Here is a 15,473-nt window from a genome sequence, read left to right as displayed (position 1 = left end):
TCGTCTAAGCATAGGAAATTACGCACCTTTTTTTTTAAATTGTACATGTAAGTTATTAGTACACGTAGTCACACAGTATATGACGTCATAAGTATTGAAAAAAAAACAGCTTATGGTCGCTATTACAATATGGATTTAACAAATACTATTAACCACAACGCAACTTGACACAACAACTCACGAGTTCACGTCATCGCTTGATATGGAAATCAAGGTTATGCTAACATTGACTTCCGTGAAACCTTCGCTTTTGTTATGCACGTCGAACTAATTCCTAAATTGCATAAGTTAGGTCTGCCTATTAACGTCTTTGACTAGATACGTTCTTAGCTTCACAGTCACAAGCAGCATCTGAAATTAAATGACTGCATGTCTAGTATTCTGCCAGTATCATCTGGAGTCACCAATTACAGTGTTTTGAGACCTGTTCTCTTTTTTGTACATTTAAATGACATTGCGAATTTAATAGATGCATCACAAGTACACATGAAGGTTCTGCAGCTGCCTGCATACTTTTAAAAGAATTACTGCTAAACGATCGAGCGTGTGTGCTATTTCTAACAAGGTGAAGTTAGTCAATGAAACTAAGTAATGAGAATTCGTTGCTATAAATTTACAATAAAAACACCGCTTTAGTTATCTGCTAACAACATCCCTTTGACTGCAGTTGGCTAATTTTAATAATTAGTCACAATTACAAACCGTATAACATGGCCAAGTCACATTACCCTTTCAGCGCGGGTGTCATTCATTGACCACACGACACAAATATTCTCCTAGAACCACGAAAAGAAAACGAAACCTGCATGCTCGTCCTTGGAGAAGTATTTCTTCAACTATTCCAACTGCGATAGACACCACCGTTGTTTCATTTTCGCAGAGCTTGGAGCCGTAAAGACGAAAAAGCTTAACCGAAGTCGTGGGTTAGCCCTGAAGTCGCTTTAAAAGCCCTGAAGTTGTTTTAAAAGCTTCCATCCTGTCAAATAGCACGTTCGTTCAGATTTTGTGTACTCTAGGGCATAGCAAGAGTAAACCCGCTTATTTTATCATGTCATGACTAATTCGTTGTAGCATCTACAAATCGACGAATACTTACACCACTGACTAATTTTTTGTTGTGTTTTGAGGCCCTTCTTATTAGTAAAATACGTACTAAAATAAGTCTGATAAAAATGAAAGTATCAGGGCTGAAAGGATTAATAGAACATGCTAATCTGCTTCTAGAAAGCTTGATTTTTAAGGTATAAATGAAAGCAGCGCCCTCTGAAATGTGACTGTTGGTCTGCAGTGCTTTTATACGAACAAAGTTAGATTATGCTAGCGTTGTTTGGTAGTGACACTTAAAGAAATGTATTGAAAAACTAGAGATGGTACAGCGGAAGGCAGTTGGCTTTATCTTTAATGCCTATCACAGATATGACTCGCCTAGAACAATCATGGGCGTCAATAACATTCCTACTGTACAATACCAAAGAGTAGTTTCCCGCCTAAGAATTCTACACTAGCTTCAATTTCGTAAATTTAACATTAGTTTAGAAACTTACGTAACAAATTGAACTTCAAAACAATCTAAACATACACATGCTAACACTGTTGAACCTTATTTCACGCGTATTATTCTTTTCATAAATTTTATTTTCCTGGACCATGAATGAGTGGAACGTGTCACCTTTCGAAGCGTTCTGTAATAATGATATTCGTGACTTCAATACCTGTGTCTCTAATTATTTATAACCATGCACCACAAGCTCTTCAGACTGTCTCACATTGCATTTCTATAGCGTTCTCTAGTTTCGATTAATTTTCATGCTGTGTTTTACTGGCTTGTTATGTTTCATTGACTGATTTTTTGTATTGAAGCTACATTGTGAATTACTTTTTATTATGTACTCCTGCTTTATCTTCTCAAACGCAAGATGCTGCAAGTAAATAAACAATAAAGCATACGTAGCGACAACAGCACGCAGCAGGGGTAGTGCAGATGTGATTGGCACGCGGACATGGTTTTTTGCTCACTTTCGCTTTTGAAGTCCGAGTGCGCCGTCGCACTATATCAGCGCGCTGACTCACTTCACTCATTTTATGACCGGCGGCACCTCACTATCAATCTGAGAAGCATATATGACGCGTTCATGCTAAATATTGTTACGGAGATGAAGTAAAGGAAGAGAAAGGACAGAATCAGCTGACGAGCACGCGAGTGCGCCAATCAGCCATTGTGACTCTTGCCGGAGGTTTTTTCTCTGTAAATGCATTTTGTACAGAACTCACTTACCCCGTAAAATATCGGTGAAAGGTGCAGGGTAACCATCAGGCAACAGAGCTCCGCAGCAGACGTCGCATTGGTTTTCCAGCCATGGTCAGTGCTGAGGCCTCCGCGTCCACATCAGCGTCTCCAACGAACACGGCGTCACAACCATACGTTTTCACACCATTTAAGGATCCTGGTACATTCTGCGAGACCGATGGCGTCAACGTTGACGATTGGTTGGCCATGTTCGAACGAGTGAGTGTGCCGAACAGATCGGATCACACACTTCAGTTGGCTAATGTGCTGTTTTAATTGAGAGGCACGGAGAAGGTGTGATATGAAAACAACAAAGAACTCACAAGCTGGGACCAATGCAAAGAAAGATGCGAGAGGTGTTTGGCAAAACCACCAGTCGTAAAATTGCTGCCAACAAGAAATTGGCCTGCCATGCCCAATTCCCCACAGAATCATACCTCACATACATTCAAGACGTGCTGGACCTCTGCCGAAAGGCACAGAGCGACATGTCAGAAATTGACAAGGTCGGGCATGTCCTGAAAGAGATTGCCGACGACGCGTTCAATCTCCTGATGTGCAAGGGCTGTTCCACTGTGGACGCGATCATCAAAGAGTGCCGTCAGTTTGAGCATGTGAAAAGTCGCCTCATTCTGGAAACATTCGCCCGACTTCCAAACACCGCTGCAATATCGACTTGCGAGGACCAGTCCGCACCACAACGTCAGTCGCCGTCGGAAGACTTGACACGCGTTGTTCGTCGCGAACTGGAAGCAATGGCACCGTCAGCGTTCTATTCGTGCAGTACCGATACCATTCCTGTTACTGTTACTCTTGTTCAAGCCATCGTGCGCCAGGAGCTTTGAAACATCGGAGTGCAATCTGTGTGTCATGTCACTGTGCCCAGAGTTAGCGAATGCCCTTTCGCGATGCGCTCCTCCGACCGACGGTTTTCTCCACGTACTCGAAATTTGGCTGAGTCGCGAACTGCAGATGACCGCCCTATATGTTTTAACTGCCACCGCGTTGGACATATTGCTCATTACTGCCACAACACATGGTCGTCAGCACCTCGTGCAACGACCAATATGACCCGTTTTGACGGTACCGCCCGTACCTTTTCACCTGTCGAAGCCTCCAATGCCGTTGACCATTCTCGAAACACTTGGTACAGCCACCCGCCTTCACCCCGTGGGCACCAGTCTCGTTCACCGGAAAGACGTCGCTCATTGTCCCGTTCGCCACAGTCACGGCACTTCTCATTCCCCGTAGCTTCCAGCCACACCGTCCCGTAAAACTGAGAAATGCAGCCGCCGGAGGTAGTTCTGCATTGATGACTTTCGCAGCAAATCCTCTCTCTGTTCCCACTAGACGAAGCGTAATAGACGTTGATGTAGATGGAGTACCTGCACAAGCACATGTCAATACTCGCGCAAGCATTTTGGTAATGAGTTCAAGCCTACGCACACGTTTAAAGAAAGTTCTGACACCAGTGGCTGCACAAGTGCTCCGTCTGGCCAATGGCGGCAGGCCGATGGTTCTCGGTCTGTGCGCTGCCCACCTAAGTATAAACGACCACACTACTTCTGTCATTTTAGCCGTGATTGACCACTGCTCTTATGACGTTAGCCTAGGCCTGAACTTCTTGTCGAATCATTATGCTTTTATCGATTGTGCTGCCGGCGTCCTTCAGCTAGAGCTGCCTCAGATAGTCGCTGAACCCCACACTGCCCCGCCACGTCTGTGCTCTCTTCAGGATGTACAACTGCCACCTCAGGTAGCCACCTACGTCATTTTGACCGCACAGCCACAAGTTCTCGGTGGTCAATATGTCCTCTTTCCTCTCGCCGACGTCCTTTTGAGCCGCAACATCGCCATGTCCCATATGCTTGCGACTGTCACTAACAACTGTACCTCGCTTCCACTTCTCAATTTTAGCTTTTTGTCTCAAGTGCTTCCTCGTAGCATGTTCTTGGCCAGCGTATCTAATGCTGACGAATTCGAAATAGTTTCTCTCACCACCGATATTGATTTACTTCATTCTCCTATAGCTAACATCACCTGTTCTCTGCCGAACTGTTTCTCGAAAATGATTGCACCGGACCTCAATCCTGTGCAAGTCAACCACATCCATCGCCTTCTCGCGTCATATACCAACATTTTTTATTTTGACGACAGGCCTCTAGGGCAAACATCCACCGTTAAGCACCGTATAAACACTGGTGACGCCAGTCGTATTCGCCGAAACCTCTATCGTGTCTCCCACACTGAGCACAAAGTTATCCAAGCGGAAGTTGACAAAATGCTCAACCAAGGTGTCATAGAATGATCAAGTAGTCCTTGGGCCTCTCCTGTCGTCCTTGTGAAGAAAAAAAAATGGCAGCATATCCACGGAGTGAATGATGGAGAGTGGGGCGAAGAATTCGTCCGTCCATTCGTTCTTGCTTCCGTCCGTCGATGCGTCCGTCAGTGTGACCGTCCATGCGTCCATCAGCCCGTCCGTGCGTGCGTCTGTTCGTGCGTCCGTCCCTGCGTTCGTCCATGCAGCCGCCCCTGCGTCCGTTCATGCGTCCATCCATGCATCTGTCTATGTGTCCGTTCGTCCATCTATTCAACACTCCAAGCACCACCATCTCGCATCTTTTCATCATATGGATGGATGGATGGATGGATGGATGGATGGATGGATGGATAAGGCTGTACCCTTTAGATCGGGCGGTGGCTAGCGCCACCAAGCCGTAATACCTAATGAACCAAAAACTGTATTTATTTTTTTTCCTTAAAAAGTGAGTTTGAGGATTCGTACTTTGCAGTGAAGAGTTTATTTTCACTCGTGCCTTGACTTTAGCCCCCAATCAGATAACCTCCTTCTAGTTAAGTCTACCCGCTTAAAGTTTATTTTGCCCTCCCGGTCCCTAAACCCCAGTGCTTTGAAAAACTCTGCGCCATCATCCTGAACTATAAGGTGAAGCCCTTTACAGAACATTATCAAGTGTTCGGGAGTTTCTTCTTCCTCTCCACACGCACTGCATACTGTGTCTACCTCTTCGTATTTGGCCCGATATGTCTTGGTTCGCAGTACTCCCGTGCTGGCCTCAAACAGTAGAGAACTACCCCGAGTATCATCATAGATCCTTTCCTTGGCAATTTTCTGCTTAAAAGTTCGATAGATCTCTAGTGCGGACTTCTTAATCATGCCCATTCTCCACATGTCAGTCTCCGTTTCCTTCACTTTCTTCTTAACCGATAGTTCTTTTTGGTTTGGCCACCTGCTGTTTTCTAAGTATTTACCAGTCAACTTCCTGGTTCGCTTCCTCCATTTTGTATCGACATTCTTCATGTACAAGTAGCTGAAAACCTTCCTAGCCCAACGCTCTTCCCCCATTTCTCTCAATCGCTTCTCAAATTTTATCTTGCTGCTAGCTTCCCTGCCCTCAAATGATGTCCATCCCATATCACCTTGTACTCCCTGATTTGGTGTATTCCCGTGAGCTCCTAAAGCAAGCCTACCCATTTCACGTTGCCTAATTTCTAATCTTGCTTGAACTTCTGATCTCATGCACAAGACCGCATTGCCGAACGTCAGCCCAGGAACCATGACCCCTTTCCATATTCCTCTCACAACATCATACCTATTGTAATTCCACAGTGCCCTATTTTTCATGACTACTGCATTCCTGTTACCTTTCGTCGTCACGTATATTTCGTGTTCCTTCAGATACTCTGTCCCTTTGCTTATCCATACGCCCAGATATTTGTATTTATCTGTTATCTCTAGCGTGACCTCCTGTATTCTAAGCTCACTACCTTCGTTGTCATTGAAAATCATGACTGCTGATTTTTTCCTACTGAATCTGAAATCTTACCTATCTCCCTCATTACCGCAGATGTCCATCAATCTCTGCAAATCTTCCTTGTTGTTGGCGATCAGCACTATATCATCTGCGTACATTAATGCTGGTAGTGCCTGATCAATAAGTTTTCCTTGTTTGACTAAAGAGAGGTTGAAGCCCAGTCCATTTCCCTCTAGTTTTGCCTCTAATCCTTGTAGGTACATCTTTAATAATAAGGGTGACAGGGGGCACCCCTGCCTAAGCCCCCGTTTTACCTCTGCAGGCTTGTATACCTGTTTTTCCCACTTTATAACTACCTTGTTACCTTTATAGATACCCTTTAAAAGATTAGTGACTACATGTTTCACGCCTAGTGTGTCCAGTATTCCCCACAATTCCTCTTGAACCACGCTATCGTACGCTCCCTTGATATCCAAAAATGCTAGCCACAGGGGCCTGTGTTCCTTTTCTGCTATTTCGATGCACTGCGTCAGTGAGAACAGATTGTCTTCCAACCTCCTGTGTTTCCGAAAGGCATTCTGCAGTTCCCCCAGCACCCCCTCATCCTCTATCCACGCCTGCAATCTTTCCTTTATAATCTGCATCGCCAGCCTGTAGACCACTGATGTCACTGTTATAGGACGGTAGTTGTTTATGTCAGCTTTGTCCCCCTTTCCTTTATAGATCATGCTCATCCTGCTAAGTTTCCATCCATCGGGAACTTCACCATCGACTATTATTGTGCTCACTGCCTCTCTCAAAGCCTGCTTAGACTTCGGACCTAATGTCTTTGTCAGCCTAATTGGAATGCCATCTGGGCCTGTTGATGTACTACTGGGAACCCTTTTCTCAGCCCTTTCCCACTCTTGTTGTGAAGATGGAGCTATTTCACCACTTGATTCGTCCTTGTCTATTGTGGTGCATAAAGTACTTCTTTGTTGAAATTTTTCTGTCACCCTTGTTCTTATATATTCAATAGCTTCGTCCCCTTCTAGCCTAGCACCTTGGGCTGTAGCTATAAAACTGTGCTCTAGGCTCGTCTCATTTCTTAGGGAGTTTAGATGGTTCCACAATTTCGCAGCTGCCTTTCTATCTTTTTTATGTACTTCTGCCAGCCACTGAGCTCCCTTCCTTCTAATCTTTTCATTGATCAGAAGGGATGCATCCCTTCTACAGCTTAGAAAGGTTGCCCCTTTTTCTTTCAACATCATCTGTCGGTTCACCCCGCTGCTTAGCATGTCTGTGTTCCCTAGAGGCTTCCTGACGTTTTGCTATGGCTCCCTTAACTTCCTCATCCCACCAACTTTTGGGTTTTTGTCTTTTTTTCCGGGGTGACTTGTCACGCGTCTTAGCAAGCTCTAGCTCAAAGAGTCTAATTAGATTCGTGTATGTCCACACTGTCTTATTATCCTCCGTGATTACTTTCTCAATTTGTTTAGTGGCTATTTCAATTTGCCTTTCTGGATAAAAATTTTCCTGTAGTTGCTCATCTTGTCTCCTTCCCACTTTCACTGCTCTTCCAAAACTTAGCTTGATACGTTTGTGATCGCTACCCAGACTTCCGAAGCCACCTTCATCTATGTGCATTCCTCTGAGCTTATCATACATCCTATGTGACATCAGTGCATAATCTATCGTCGACTGAAGCCTTCCTACCACCCATGTTATTTGCCCTTCACACTTCTCGGTACTGTTGCAAATGATCAAATCAAGCGTTTCACAAATATCCATGATCAATTTGCCTGTCGGGTCGGTATACCCATCTATATCTTCTATGTGCGCATTCATGTCTCCTAGTATAATTATCTCGCACTCTCTTGCTAACTCCTGAATGTCCTTTGATATACACTCTACCATTGCCTGGTTTTCCTCTCTGGCCTTTGCTCCCGTCCACAAGTTCACGAAACCAAGGAGTGTCATCTAACCTGCCACTTTCCCTTTTAGCCATAAATGTTCCTTGCACTCCTGCTTGACCCTTTGCCAGTCTGTACTTTTATGAATGAATGCCCCAATACCACCCCTCTTTCTGCTGCCTTCTGTTCTATTACAATATTCCCACGCGTAGTCCGGATTGTTCGGAGATTGTTCCATGTCCCTGAGATGTGTTTCTACAAAACCGTATACCATCGGCCTCTCTCCCCTTAGCTGTTCTTCTATCTCTTCCCACTTCAGCCTGTTCCTACCACCTGCATGTTAATATACCCTTTGTCTGAATTGGCTCGGCGCTCGTGGCTACGTCTATTTATGCCCCGGACTCTACCTATCTTAGATATTGGTGCCACTTTGGAATCGTATCTGTCCATACCACCTGTCGAAGAGTCTCCCTGGTTGTTTTCCTCGTTACTAGCTATCCTGCACACCAAAGGGCTCGCTGGCCCCCCCAAAAAGCTACTGCGCGTCCTGCAAGTCGCCAACCCACCTCATGACCTAGCCGCCCATCGAAGTGAATTCTGTCTCGTTGAAAACCCCCCCACCTATGCACCTCTCTGTTTATTTCCACCACCTCAAAGCCTTTCTCTCGACTCATCCGCCATATCTCTTGGTTTGCGTTGACCACCGCTCTTTGCAGGTTGCTATCACGCACCATCACCTCCGGTATCGTGCATATCACTACCTGTACCTTAGGAGAAGTGGCGCGCATGTCATCGACACCTTTCGCCAGTGTGGCTGCTAGTCCTGCTGCATCTTCATTTAGGACATCGTTTAAACCGCCTGAAATTATCACGAGGTTTCGTCTATCAGCTGTCGTTTTGAGCTTTGCGCTCGCTTGCCTCATGACTGCTTCCAGCTTGCGTCCTGAGAACGCCCCTACTGCAACCCTCTTGTGACTTCTTACCCTCTCTTTGATGGCTTCTGTGTATCGATTTAAATTCGAGTCCCCGGCGATTATCACATGCTGTGACTTTTCAGCTGGAGCGTTCTGCACCTGCGGGCTACTTGCACCTGTGACGCCGGCTGCTTTGTTCCCTCCCTGCCCCACCACTACCTCGCTGAAGTTGGGCCTTGCGACAGTTGAACCGGCTAAACCTGTTTTTTCCAAACTTGCTTGCTTTTCCTTCTCCACCGTTCTGGTTGCCGGTTGCCTACTGTTCTCTCGGTAGGTCGCTTCTTTGTTAAGCTTCGCTAGCGCTTCCTCGGCTGACTTCAGTCTTTCTCCCATTGCCCTCGTTTTCTCTTGCTCTGTCGCTAACGCAGTCTCGAGCTCGGCGATTCTCATCAGCAGTTCACTCTGGGCAACCATCATTTTCTCCATTTTTTCCTCGACCTCACATTGCCTACACTTCGCGTCAGCCTCTTCACCATCCGCTTCTACGCTTGGGTCCTCTTTCAAACCCACTCCACATCCTGAACACTTTACAGTCTTTTTAACCATGCCTTTTTGACATCAATTGTCCCTATACTCGATAATTACTAAACTTGAGCCCTGCACTACGAAAAAAAAGAAAGTCTAAGCTCTACTACAAAAATTTGCGTGTTCAATGTACGCGCACCTCCCCCACGGTGTGGCAAAAAACAACAACAACAACAACAACAAAAATTCAAACACACACACCCGCACTAACTAATAAATACCTGGTGACTGGCCCCCGAAAAAGCCGTACCATAAAATAAGTGCTACGAAGATTTCAACCGCTGCCTTATAATTATAAAGACAAGCTCAAAACATGCAAAAACACTTATCCGCGCAGTCGATCCGGAGCGCTCAAAAAACACGTCCATCCACCTTGACAGCCCGAACTGAACTATACCCCATATAGAAGCACCGCCATCCAGCGGACATTCCAAGGACTAAACGAGAGGTGGCACACGCACACTTTCTTACGGCTTGCGCTTCGGGTCCACTTCCCACCTTTAACCACCTCGAGTTCATGGTATATACTAGTTCACTGTATTCATGGCGCTGCGACCGAACGCTCGCTAAACTTTTCGAAAACCAAGGAGGTTACGCCCAGCGAGTATGACGTAGCAAACTTTTTCAGTCAGATAGTGCTCAATGTACATGCCAATGGCTGCTAATGGGAAATGAGAGGCGGAGAAATTGGCTTTTACTTTCTTACGGCTTGCGCTTCGTATCTACTTGCCATTTTTAACCACCTCGAGTTCATTCATGGTATATACAAGTTCATTGTATCCATGGCACTGCGGCTCAACGCTCGCTAAACCTTTCTAAAGCTAAGGAGGTTACACCCAGCGAGTATAACGTAGCAACCCTTTCTTGTCAGATAGTGCTCAATGTACATGCCAATGGCTGCTAATGGTGATCGCAGCCTGCGCGTTAACTAAAAGCTGAATGCTCCTGTCTCTCATTCCCCATTAGCAGCCCTTGACATGTACATTGAGCACTATTTTTTATTGTTCAACAATGCACAGAAAAAGTTTCTCACCGGCACCACCTTGGAGGTCAAAATTTTATACTTGTTACATACTACGGGGGACTAACGGGTGCCGCTATAAGAAGCTTTGCCCCTAAAAGAATGATACCTGACGCTTCTGCGTTAACTATCGCCACCTCAACAAGATCACGCGAAAAGACGAACTCCCACTAGCACGCATCGATGGCGCGTTGGGCTGCCTGCATGGCGCTACATACTTCTCGTTTATTGAACTTCGTTCCGGCTACTGGCAGATTTATGCCAATGAGATAGACCGCGAGAAGACGGCCTTCATTACGCCGGATGGTTCATACTATCCGGTGTAATGTTAATGCCATTTGTCGGTGTAAGGTCATGCCTTTTGGACTACGTAACGCCCCTACCACATTTGAACGAATGACAAGCTCTGTCCGGCGTGGTTATAAGTGGTGTACTTGTCTCTGTTACCTAGAAGATGTGGCCCCGCTGCGGTGGTCTAGTGGCTAAGGCACTCGGCAGCTGATCCGCAGGTCATGGGATCGAATCTCGGCTGCGGCTGCTGCATTTCCGATGGAGGCAGAAATGTTGTAGCGACATGGGCTCAGATTTGGGTGCACGTTAAAGAACCTCAGGTGGTCGAAATTTCCGGAGCCCTCTTCTATGGCGTCTCGCATAACCATATGGTGGCTTTGGGACGTTAAACCCCACATATTAATCAAAACCTAGACGATATGATACTCTTTTGCTCTACTTTCGATAGCCACCTTACCCTTCTCGCTGCCATTCTCGCAGTCTTCAGAACAGTTGAGCTGCATCTCAACTGTAAAAAATGTGAATTCGGCTGCCGAAAGGTTACAGTTTTGGGCCATCTTGTAAACGCCGATGGCGTCCAACCAGGTCCCGAAAAAATCTGCGCCATCCGTAGCTTTCCGGTGCCCCGTTCTACATCCAACGTCCGGAGGTTCATCGGCTTATGTTCGTACTTTCGTCGTTTAGTGAAAACTTCACCGACGTTGCCAGGCCACTCACAGATTTGCTGAAAAACAATACCACATACTCATGGGGCCCTGAACAGGCTCAAGCCTTCACCGCTCTCATAGGCTACTTAACTACGCCACCCATACTTGCCCACTTTACTCCTTCTGCTGCCATAGAAGTTCGCTCTGGCGCTAGTGGCCCCGATATTGGTGCAGTTCTCGCTCAGTGGCACTACGGGAGACAATGTGTCATAGCTTACGCCAGTCGCATACTTTCTCCCCCTGAGCGGAATTATTACATCACCGAGATAGTGTTAAGGTTTAGTTTGGGCCGTCACCAAGTTGCGGCCATATTTATATGGTCACTTGTTCTCCGTCGTTACGGGCCACCACGCCCTCTGCTGGCCGACTTCTCTGAAAGACCCGACTGGACGTCTGAGTGGTTGGGCTCTGAGGCTCTAGGAATTTTCGTTTAGCGTCAGCTACAAGTCTGGCCGTTTGCACAAGGACGCAGACTGCCTTTCTCGTCATCCGGTGGACCCTCTTGGTCCCGTTGCGACGGACCTGGAGAGCAGTGTAATGGCTTTTACTGACATTGGCGATATGTGCATTCAACAACGACGGAATGAGTCAGTGCGCACTATAATCGAAGCCATCCAGTCAGACAGCCATGACGTTGAATCCCGTATGTTCGTGCTGCATGACGGCATGCTCTACTTCCGCAACGTCAGCACTGAAGACCCTGAGCTTCTGCTTGTACTTCCTCGTCATCTACGGTCTGCAGTACTTGAACAACTTCACGACGCAACAACAGTGGGACACCTCGGTGTTTCCCGCACATACGACCAAGTGCGACGTCGGTTCTTCTGGTTAGGACTGAACCGCAGCGTGCGTCAATATCTCGCCACTTGCGACCTCTTACAGCGCCGGAAAAGACCTTCTTTTTTGCCAGCTGGATATCTTTGTCCAATCGAAGCCCCCTCTGGACTATTTCATCACGTAGGACTCGACCTTGTCGGCCTTTTTCCGACGACGACACTGGGAAATAAATGGATCGCCGTCGCCACAGATTATGCGACCAGTTATGCGCTAACGAAGGCCATGCCAACCAGTTGCGCCACTGACGTCGCGGATTTTCTTCTTAATGACGTCATCTTACACCACGGTGCACCACGACAGCTGCTTACGGACCGCGGCTGCTCTTTCTTGTCCAAAGTTGTCAACTACCTTCTTCGATCATGTGCTACAGCGCATAAGCTATCTACCGCCTACCACCCACAAATTAGTGGCCTAACTAAACGTATCAACCACACACTCACAGAGATGCTTTTGGTGTACGTCTTCGAAGATAATCGTGACTGGGACACCACGTGGGCTTATGTGACTTTTGCATATAATTCATCTCGACATGACACCATGAGATTTTCACCTTTTTATCTTTTGTATGGTCGTGATCACATGTTGCAATGTGAAAACACCTTACCTCTCGAGCCATCTGCTTCCGAGTATGCTCGCAAAGCTATTGATGGCGCTCGCATGGCTCGTCAAGTTGCCCAGTCTCGTCTCACCAGGTCACAGGATATGCAAAAAGCCCACTACAACTACCGGCACCGTAATATAACGTTTCCCCAAGGTGACCGCGTGCTCCTGTTGTCAATGTGTCACCTTGTAGGTCTCTCCGAAAAACTTTTGTTCCAATACGCAGGACCCTTCCTAGTCTTACGTCAAGTTAGCGACGTCAACTACAAGATAGCGCCATGGCACTCTAATACGTCACCAAGTTCGTCACTTGTTGACATTGTTCATGTGTCGCGCATGAAGCCCTACTTCTGTCGCACTTCTCCGGACTCGCGCCGAGACGGTGCTCCAACGACAGGATGTCCAGTTACGGAGATGAAGTAAAGGAAGAGAAAGGACCGAATCAGCTGACAAGCGTGCGAGTGAGCCACTCAGCCATTGTGACTCTTGGCTGTGGTTTTTCCTCCGTAAATGCACTTTGGACAGAAGTCGCCTACCCCGTTACAATATTGTGCGCTTGTTTGTAGCGTAGTGATCAGCAAGTTTGCCTCCTTTTGCTCGAAAGTCCGACTTTGTATTCCGAGGTAGCGTTCACTTACTTGAAGCTTCACCGTAATGCGATGACATTGTCGGACCCTATTCACATCACTATACCATTCATTTACCATGGTTTGTTTGCTGGTAGACACGGAAACCGTGTCAGACACGGAACCGTGTCTGGTAGACACGGAAACCGTGCCCGAGCTGGTTTCCCTGGCACACAAGGAAACCAGGTCGGGCAACTTGATTAAGTCGTTTGTATGATGGCACGCTTTGCGCGGGTAGGCTCTACAGTACCTAACTTTCGCAAAAGGAACGTGCATGCTTGCGCGTGAAAGAAGGACGTGGGCTTTCACGTAACGCATAGGGTGGAAATCTGACGGTCAATGAGAAGAACAGAAGGCACGATGAAGGATTGTAAATGCAGCTTAGAACAGCAGAGAATTGGTGAAGAGATAAAAGGAACAAGTTTTCATGAACGAGCTACGATTAACTTGAAAGAAGAAGCTTGAAGAATGCTTTTGAGCCGATAGTTTTCTATAAGGGAGGTAGCCTGCCAGACAAAACCTGTCAGCCACCTCTGTGCCTCGACTTACGTGCGGAAGCTTGACACCGGTGTTGCTGGACGACAGTATTTTTCCCCCGCCACAAGCGAGGGCGTTTTCAGGGGATTAGTTGGAGGTGTGTCTTGCCTGAGGGTCTTAAAAATAAACAAATGGTCATTTCCCATTATATTGAGCATTAAGGACCAGTGAGGTCAGCGTGGATTTGCGAGTAAATATGCAGAGAGGGTAAGTTACACGCCTGGATTTGGCTCAGGTGGTCTCCTGCGGCGAATAGCAGGGCGAACTGGAACTCATTGGGTCAGGCCTATATCCTGCAATTAAAATAGAAAAACAAGAGGTTGACGAAGAAAGCAGTAACACGGATATTTTTGTAGCGCACAGCTCCAGCATTGTTAAACTGTTGTTTGGTTTTTGTAGCAAATACTACAGAAGCGTGCTGTGGACGTGCGATGGTTCGGCCCTTTCGCACACGCTGATAAACACAGCATTGTCATACAATTTTCGATGGTATTGTATGCCCCAATTCGCTGTTCCGAATAACATAGTCGCTTCATTCAGCTGACCGTAGAAAGATGTTGGTCGTTGCACTGAAGATTACATACCAGTACTGCTCTCAATGTTTTGTTATATTCCTATTTATTAGTAGGCAAAAAACTTTGTATCCTCCAAGCTTCTGGAAGGACGATTATTAGCGTTAATGAAAGAAACCATATTAGATGGCAGTGAAGAGCACTTTCGTTAGTGATCTTGTCACCTGACGCTATTCATGATCTGTTTTGTGCTGCCCAAAAGGAAAGCGTGAATGCTGCCCGAGTTATTCATTTGCAGAGGAGCCAGCGTGTCGCGTGCCAAGGTTCCAAGGGTCTTGCCGGCTGATCGACAAGCGCTTCACGCACTACTACGACCGCTCGCTGTCAGCTTGCATCTCTTGGCGCACTGCTTGCCTCGGTGGACCCAACCGCCACGAGTCGAGCTCTGCCTGCGTGAAAACCTGCGTCCGAAGCTTCCTCGAGAACATGCTTCTACAATAAGGGCAGGTGTCGTTTCATCGTTTGGGGAACATCTTTTTCGTGCGCAAGCGAAATAAAATATTACATTCAAGATTCAATGCAGCACACGAGTAATGTCTTTTTTTTTTATTACGATCAATAGGGTGAAGAATGAAGATGAATGACAACTATCTGCTTCCAGCGAGTGTGAAGCTTGAGATAGCGGTGTGAGAATCTAAATGTACAGGCTCGCAGAGCGATGACTGAATAAGGGCGATTTTCGTTTGGAATATGGATGCAGCTTTATAGGTCGCGGGTTTAGTTCCTGCCCACAGCAGCTTATCTTTTCATCAACTTTTATTTCTTCACATTTTACACTACAATTCGGCCCAATAACTTCCCCTATACTTTCCTTGGCACATTTGACTGTTA

General features: G+C 46.5%; 1 protein-coding gene across 1 annotated transcript in view; it reads left to right on the top strand.

Annotated features, from left to right (window-relative positions):
• The window catches only part of LOC142785101 (tissue factor pathway inhibitor 2-like), a 39,680-nt gene extending 24,597 nt beyond the window's left edge, over nucleotides 1-15,083 (top strand). Inside the window, exon 8 of the mRNA XM_075883522.1 lies at nucleotides 14,881-15,083. Within this exon, the coding sequence (XP_075739637.1) occupies nucleotides 14,881-15,083 (203 nt within the window). The remainder of the gene's footprint in view (nucleotides 1-14,880) is intronic.
• The last annotated feature ends 390 nt before the right edge of the window (nucleotides 15,084-15,473 follow it).

The sequence above is a fragment of the Rhipicephalus microplus genome, chromosome 2 (assembly GCF_043290135.1).
Source record: "Rhipicephalus microplus isolate Deutch F79 chromosome 2, USDA_Rmic, whole genome shotgun sequence".
Lineage (NCBI taxonomy): Eukaryota > Metazoa > Arthropoda > Arachnida > Ixodida > Ixodidae > Rhipicephalus > Rhipicephalus microplus.
Note: the sequence above shows the minus strand (reverse complement) of the source record. Positions and strands in the feature narration are given on the sequence as shown.